This window comes from Cynara cardunculus, assembly GCF_001531365.2.
Source record: "Cynara cardunculus var. scolymus isolate 2C chromosome LG 1, CcrdV1, whole genome shotgun sequence".
Lineage (NCBI taxonomy): Eukaryota > Viridiplantae > Streptophyta > Magnoliopsida > Asterales > Asteraceae > Cynara > Cynara cardunculus.
The window spans coordinates 13949409-13957827 of record NC_037528.1 but is presented as its reverse complement, the minus strand read 5'-3'; the positions used below and the strand labels follow the sequence as shown (position 1 = coordinate 13957827).

The following is an 8419-nucleotide window of genomic DNA, read 5'->3' as shown; positions in this document are numbered from 1 at the left end:
TACCTCACTAAACCATTCAGATGTCTATTTTTCCAACTATGTCATCCCTTCTTCACATCGCACCCCCTCTCCATCAGACCTCCCCCCCCCCTCGTCGGTCTTCCATAACCACCAACAGCACACATCGCTTCTTCTTCACAGCCCCTCCCCCCACGTCGCTGGTCTTCAAATCCCAACCCCTCCCCCCACGTCGCTGGTCTTCCAACAGGTCGTCGCTCGTCGCCGCCTCTTCCTCTCATGTTTGTAACAATGTTAATTTCAGTTTCTTCAAGCTGCTTTATGAAATGGGATCTCTCGGTTTCTTGATCTTGCATAAATCTAGGGTTTGGTTTAGGGAATTTATCATTTTTCTTTAGAAATTGATGGTGATTATTGCTTATTTTATGTTTGTAACAATGTTAATGATGATCGGATTACCGATATTTTGCAATTTCTTGAGGATTTGATACTGATATGAAGAAACATCATCTTTGGTAATTGTATGTTGGTTTATTCAGTACTAAATCATAACTAGGGTTAAAATGGTAATTTGCTGTCATTCAGAGAACAATTACCAAACAACCTTGTTTCATTCAGCACTTAACCATTCTGATCCTCTTAGCCATTCTGATCCTCTTAACTATTCTGAACTAAATCATTCAGCAACTGCCAAACAGCCCCTTACTTTTGGTTTTTTTCTAAAACAAATTATAAATTTGTTACATTTTTCAAGGAATGAAATTAAATTCCTTTACTTATGTCAAATAATGATTAAATCCTTCAACCGTAAAGTTTGACGAAATCCAATCAATATATTCCGTAAACTAAACATTATCAAGAAATTTGGTGTAAACTTTGTCATTTAAATTCCATTATTTTTTTCCCGGATTTTGCAAACCAAACACCCTTGAGAGTCAAATGATAAAAGTTCCCAAATTTGAAACAATCTAGAAATAATTGCTCAAGAGAATGAAATTATATTTTCAGTATTTCAACAAATAAGACTGTTCATATCTGTTTTATATTTGTATTCTTGTTTAAAAAACATATTATATTTATCTTAAATTGTTGGATATTAATATAAAAAAATAATATAAAATACACTATAAATAAAAAAGTATTTAATATAATATTAATTATAATCTAATGATAACAATAGTAATAAAAAAAAGTTTGATTAAATGAAAGAAAAGCAATATAAAAAATTAAATATAAATAAATATGTGTGATGATGTAATTATTGAATTATGAATAATAATAGATCAAGAAAGATGTTTTTAAGATATAAGTAGGGGTGAATATATCTCCGCCCCTATAATTATATGGCACACATGTTGAATCTATACATAGTGATTCACATTTTATTACTTATTAATCCAAATCGATATATTTTTTATTTCAAACATAAATAAATTAGTGTTTTGAAATGATTAAGTTATTGGACAATTTTTTGAAACAAATAAGTCATTGGACATTCCAAAACTTGTTAAATAACTACTTGGACATTCCAAAACCTATAAAATAAAAAAAAAAACTTGGAAAAAAACCAATAGACTTTCATATTTTGAATGATTAAGTCCTAAACATTTTTTGAACAAAAAAATACTTACATCTATAAAATTAAAACAAATATACCAAAAGTATGTACATTTTCAAAAAATCACTTACATTTAAAAAATATTATTGATGAAATTTATTTTAATCAAAAATAAAAAAAATATTTTGTCAGTGATTTTTCAAATAAAAAAAATAAAAAAAGATTACTAATTAAATTTATTTTAATTAAAAATAAAATATATTATGTATATGATTTCTAAAATTAAAAAATAAAATAAAAAAGATTTAAAAATATTACTGATTAAATTTATTTTAATTAAAAATAAAATATATTTCGTTGGTGATTTTTTAAATTAAAAAAATAGAAAATAATTTGATTAAATTACTGATTGATTAACGATAAAATTTAACTAAATACACATCTAATTAAAATTCGTCACTGGTGTTCATTGATATATATGTATGGATTACTTATATTTAATTGATGGCTAACTTGACCACTGTCAGACGCTCTTATACATAACATGTTAGTAAATGTAAAAAATCGTGCTGAAATCTTGTCGGTGATATCATTTCAACGACGGATTAGCGACAAATTTTAATTAATTATGCATTTAGTTAAATTTTATCGTTAATCCATCAGTAATTTTATCAAATTATTTTCTATTTTCTAATTTAAAAAATTACCAACGGAATATATGTTTTATTTATAATTAAAATAAATTTTATCAGTATGTCTTTTTAAATCTTTTTCAGTTTTTTAATTCAAAAAATCGTATACGAAATATATTTTATTTTTAATTAAAATAAATTTCACCAGTAATCTTTTTAAATCTTTTTTTAATTTAAAAAATCACATACATGATATATATATTTTTAATTAAAATAAATTCATCAATAATATTTTTTAAGTATAAGTATTTTTTTTAAATATAAGTACTTTTTTGACATATTTGTTTCATTTTATAGATGTAAGTAATTTTTTGGTTTAGAAAATATTCAGATACTTAATCATTCAAAATATTAAAGTTCGTGAGTTTTTTTTTCCATCATTTTACCACATTAATCAGTTGTATATGATATAAAGATGTATCTAACATGTTTTATAAAGTCCAAGAAGTTATGTAACAAGTTTTGGAATGTTCAAGGAGTTATTTGTTCCAAAAATTTGTCAAATAAATTAATCATTACAAACACTAATGGGTTTTTTAGACTTTTCCTTTATTAATATTCATTGATCCAAAATACAAATGTTTTATATCTCAACTATTAAACCTATACATGATAATTCATACTCGATAAAATAGTGGATATAAATTACAGTTACTATTAGGGGTGTAAATGATACGAGACAACTCGCGAGCTACTCGAGATCGACTCGGTCAAAACTCGGTCAACACTCGACTCGAATAGGCTCGGCTCGAACTCGAGCTCGTCTCGATATATTAACGAGTCGAGTCAAGCTACATAGTACTCGACTCGAAAAGCTCGTGAGATACTCGATTATTTTATATATAATTAGTTTTAAAATATAATMAGTTTTTATGATAAAATTTGTAAAATATAAATAATAAAAATGTCCTACATTTTTAGATATTTAAACAAAATTATGTATTTTTTAATTATAAAACAAATCAATTATTATTTTTATTAAAATCAAAATTAAAAAAAAAGACAAAAAAAAAACTATAAAAAAAGGTTAGTGAAATTGTCCCACATTGGAAGAAAGATGGTAAAGGAAGGGAGAAAAAATGTTATAAAAAGATAGAGAGGTGAATGTAATTTCTAACTTTGTCTTTTTGATGATGAAGTTTGAAGTTGATCATTTAGTTTTGTAAAAACTAAAAGAACACATTTAAGTTTTAAAATTTATAAAAGAAAAATCCTAAAATTTCATAAATTTGAATGGGTGAGTTTGGTTCGAGTTTGATTCGAGTTCGAGCTCGAGTTTGAGCTTGATTCGAGTTTGAGTTCGAGCTTGAGAAATAGTTATCGAGTTCGAGTCGAGCTTTGATTTTTACTACTCGCGAGTTTTCGAGTCGAGTTCGAGCTTGGAAATTCGGTTTCTAGTTCGAGTCGAGTATAGTGATACTCGAGCTCGACTCGCATCATTTACACCCCTAGTTACTATAAATAACCGGATTATAGATAAAGGTAGGGTATGCGGCATTTAATACACTTGCTCATCCTCGTTCTGTTATAATAAACCTCTCCTCTTCTTCTCCCTCTGTATCCCCTCCAGGAGGCAGTGCCAGTAGCAGTACAGTAGCAGCACCTCCTCCGCCAACCGCCACCCTCAAATCCTAATTATGCGTAACGTCTCAAGCTCCAACTCTTCCAGAGGCATCGCCGCCATTGTAGGCGTCGGCCCCAATCTCGGTCGCTCCATCGCTCGTAAGTTCGCTCACGAAGGATACACCGTCGCCATCCTCGCCAGAGACCTAGGTATACATATTTATTTCATCTCCTTCAATTCTATGTGTACATACATATATTGATCGGATCTGTCTGTTGAGATATATAATTAATTAATCTGCTGCAGGCAGACTGTCGAGATTTGCCGACGAAATAGCTAGGGAAGAGAAGGCGCAGGTGTTTGCTATTCGAATTGATTGCTCCGAGACACAGAGCGTAAGAGAGGCATTCGAAGGCGTTCTCTCCTTAGGTTTTGTGGAGGTTTTGGTATACAACGCTTACCAACCAATTCCCTTGCAGTATGGCGGTCCTTTCAATTTCTCCGACATTCGCCTCGATTCTTTCCAAAAATCCTTAGCCGTCGCGTCCATCGGTGCTTTCCACTGTGCTCAACAGGTACTCACTTACCATTGTCACAAACAAACTGTGGGTATTATGTTTTTCACACACGCTAGCTATGTGTTCTGTATAGGTATTGCCGGGAATGGTAGAAAGAGGAAAAGGGACCATTTTATTCACCGGATGTGCTGCTTCTTTGTCCGGCGTTGCCGGATTCTCTGAATTATGTAAAACTGCCACTTCTATATGATGAATACTTCACAAATAACGCATATTCAATGAGTATATTAGACAACAAAATTTTTGTTCTGATTTTTAGTATGTTAATCTCTCTTGTAAAAACGTATTTACAAATCAATTTCTTAATTATATCAACAATTTTTGCCTACAAGTTTCATCTAAACACTTTCAATAAGGATATACGTACCATTAGAATTCATGTAGAGATTGTTCTTGGGGTTGGTTGGGATAATACAAACAGTACTTTTAAGTGTGTTTTTTTTTTTTGAGTTAGGTTGTGGCAAATTCGCTTTAAGAGGATTATCTCAATGTTTGGCTAAAGAATTTCATCAACTCGGGGTACACATAGCTCATGTCATCATCGATGGCGTAATTGGTGCATCTAGGTATATTCTCTACCTTTTAATACTTTTGACATATTCTTTCATAGATAAATCATTAGAAAAACAGCTGTCGAATTAGACCAATTGTCTTGGTCTCTTTTTTTAAAGGATAAAAAGATCGTCTTTTTTTGATTTTAGATTCTTTCTTTCATTGGGATTCTCTCTTGTGCTAGTCAACTCAATTCGTTCACTCATTGTCAAATTATGCGTTTTCCTTTTTCCCTTTGCTTTGTACTTGGTAAACGTCTACTGACACGAAGCATACACATTTGGATCAACTATGTTTCCGTCTTGCCTAAAATATTGTTGTTTGTTTGATCACAATTATTGCTTTATGAAATTGGGTAGGGCATTATTTTATTAGAAACCCTAATGAGCTTTGAGCCATGAAATTTCTTTTGTTCACCAATTGATACACATTTTTAGAAAATTCATTACACAACACACAATTGTCACATCCGAACTCATATATATCTTATCGGCATTTAGGTCATAGTATTTGTGTTCATCTTTTTTTATGGTAATATCTTCTGAATTTTGGGTTCAAAATTTCTTTCTTAGCTTATTTAATTAGAAACAAAAACAAAGTTAATTAAGACCTTATGATTATTTTAAGCAAGTCTTAATTACATAAACTGGATTGATGTATATTTTAATAAAACAAACATCTATTTATCTCAAGATCTTGTTTTCATAAATAATAGTAGTGGCAAAATCAAACCATGTGGAATAAATTAAGCATACTTAGACCGATGATATTTAAAGTTTGGAGAGGGATTATTTTTACCGTTGTTCAAAGAGGTGCATATATATATATATATACAACTCAACCTAGTTATTCTTTTATTAACACCTATAACTTACCTTGTTTTGAATAACTTTGTAACATCATATTTTATTCACTATGCTTAGCTTTACACAACCCTAGCTGACCCACATGCATCTTGTGTGTTGGCTACGTGTTACTTGCTTTATCTTTCGTTCATTTTTGTATGTATTGTCATTCTCGAATCAACTAAGATTGTTTATTTTGGGGTCTTCGTCATTCACCTATTTATTACTTTACTTTGTACGAAATGGATCGATTTTTATTTTATCAATTATTTTAATTTATTGTCTTAATTTTAAAGGGTATTCTCTTTTCAATGATTGATTTGAACAATTACATAATTCATGAAATATAAATAAAATTCCAGCAGGTTGTGGATAATATGTTGAATCATACATGCATGTAACTCCTTAAGATTGATTTTTCTTTTGTTCCTTGCATTAATTATTGTGAATATTTAAGCATTGCTAGAAGTTAAGGGATGAAAAAGAGAGATGAAAGGGATAATGATTGCTGGTTTTGCAGGGCATCACAAAGATTGTTGGCGAGGGAACAACACTGTAGTGTAGGAGGAGATGGAGCAATGGACCCTGACTCGGTGGCTCAGACGTATTGGTATTTGCACATTCAGCCTCGTGCTGCTTGGACCCAAGAAATCGACGTTGGGTCATCCAGCTTTAGATTGGTCTAAAAAGTTGCAGTGTACACCTAGCCTATTAATTATTGCTTCTCTTTTTGTTTTTCCTTTAATAGTCCAAGCCCTTGATTTTGGGTTTGTTTTTGTTTTGGTTTTTGTTTGTGTGCGCATGTATGTATGTATGTATATTGTCAAGGTATGATTTGGATAGGAAGAAGTTGTAAGATTCAACCATTTTTACCTCCAAAACTTTGAAATGTACATATCATTAAAAAATGTGGTTAATAATAAGATTTATTTTTCAAGTATGAGAGTAATATCAATCCAAGGTAAATAATTAATATGTTTGGAGGTAAGGGATGCATATATGTGTCTATACATATAAGGAAGGGTTCAAACGACAACGTGAAAACACATTTTTATCATAAACAATCACATGTAATACTATTATTCAATTACATATGATACAAATGTGATACTAAATTAGAGACGATGATTTTTGACGCGATCTACGTTGTAGGCCAAGTCGCCCTTACACAGTTACACCAGTAAGCCCCCTCACATGTATTATCCCATGTGATAAATGTTTTATTACATGCGATACTAAATCATAGATGCAGACGACCTTTGGTGCGACCTAAGTCGCAAGGCACGACATCCATACACCACCAACTCCCCTCAAGTGTATTATCACATGTGATAAAGATGTTTTCGCGTTCTCATAAAATGGAGGTGTTATCGTTTGAACCTCCACCTATTATATATATATATATATGTATATATATATATATATATATGTATGTGTGTGTATATATATATGTGTGTGTATATATATATCTATACTATATTATAAAACATTTGACAAAAACCCTTAAAAACCAATTTTTATGCATGAAGTACTGTTTATTGATGCATATTACTTAAAATTCAAGATTACAAATAATTTTGCATAAGTACAACTTATTAAAGCTCTATGTTTGAATTCATGTAATTAACTACGGATAAACATAATCAAATAGAAGATAAACATCTTATTTTAAAAGATAAAAAATCTAAAATATAATTAGGATAATTGTCGATATCTAACAAAATAATTAATTATTATCTGTATAGGAAAATTATATTTTTAAACCAAATATAAATTACTTCGTTATTGAACCTAAATTAAATTATAATAAAAAATTAAATTAAAAAATTACACAAAAAGTATGAATTTTAAATAGTGAATTTGATATTAATATCAATATATTTTTGTCAAATTTTTATGATATCTTCAAATTTATATTTTATTCTAAAATAAAAACATCATTGTTTTTTCAAAATCACATAAGACCATACTATAACATCGACTGAGATAAAGAATAAAATGAAATATTAAAATCAAGATGTATCTCGTTGTATTGCGCGAGTACCCTTCTCGTATATATGTAATAGACTTGGGATCATGTGAGACCAATCTGTTTTCGTGAGACTACATTTTTACACTTGAAACTTTACAGTAAAACACTGTGAAGGTTCGAAAATCTTTAACCTTTACGATATTTTGTTATAAAGTTTCAAATGTAAAATTGTGATCTCACGAAAAAAGGTCGGTTTTACGTGAATCCAATCATATTTTCTTTTTTATATATATGGTAGATAAGGGTAATCGTGTCCAAATGCAGCACACACAAGTCAAATGTACTACTTGCCCAACAGCCGTCATGCGGTAGGCCTCCCTCTAATTGTCCCTTTTTGTACCATGACCACGATACTTGCCATTTAACCACATACATTTATTTTCTCCTCTTTTCTTTTTTAATCTTTTTTTTTTCTTTATATATATATATATATATATATATATAGAGAGAGAGAGAGAGAGGAGTGATCATATGAAAACCACCCTCATTTATGTAAACCGTGCAAACCACCTTCATCTATCGATTTCATTGTTTAATCTTATGAAAAATTTTCATGAAATTGTTTAATCTTGTGAAATTGTTTCATATAATACTTTTTTTGATGAAGTTGTTTCATATATGGTTGTGAAATTGTTTCATA

At 29.9% G+C, this 8419-nt stretch overlaps 1 protein-coding gene across 2 annotated transcripts; it reads left to right on the top strand.

The window, feature by feature from the left end:
* The first annotated feature begins 3770 nt into the window (after positions 1-3770).
* Positions 3771-6625, top strand: LOC112527810 (ribitol 2-dehydrogenase). 2 transcript variants are annotated; one of them, XM_025138631.1, is made up of 6 exons: positions 3782-3981; positions 4079-4167; positions 4252-4347; positions 4424-4517; positions 4805-4916; positions 6268-6625. In XM_025138631.1, exons 1-6 carry the CDS (start codon positions 3846-3848, stop codon positions 6431-6433), a joined length of 693 nt encoding a protein of 230 aa, XP_024994399.1. In that variant the 5' UTR covers positions 3782-3845; the 3' UTR covers positions 6434-6625. The 2 variants fall into 2 exon arrangements, with proteins under 2 accessions (XP_024994391.1, XP_024994399.1); XM_025138623.1 differs by having other exon boundaries at positions 3771-3981; positions 4079-4347.
* The last annotated feature ends 1794 nt before the right edge of the window (positions 6626-8419 follow it).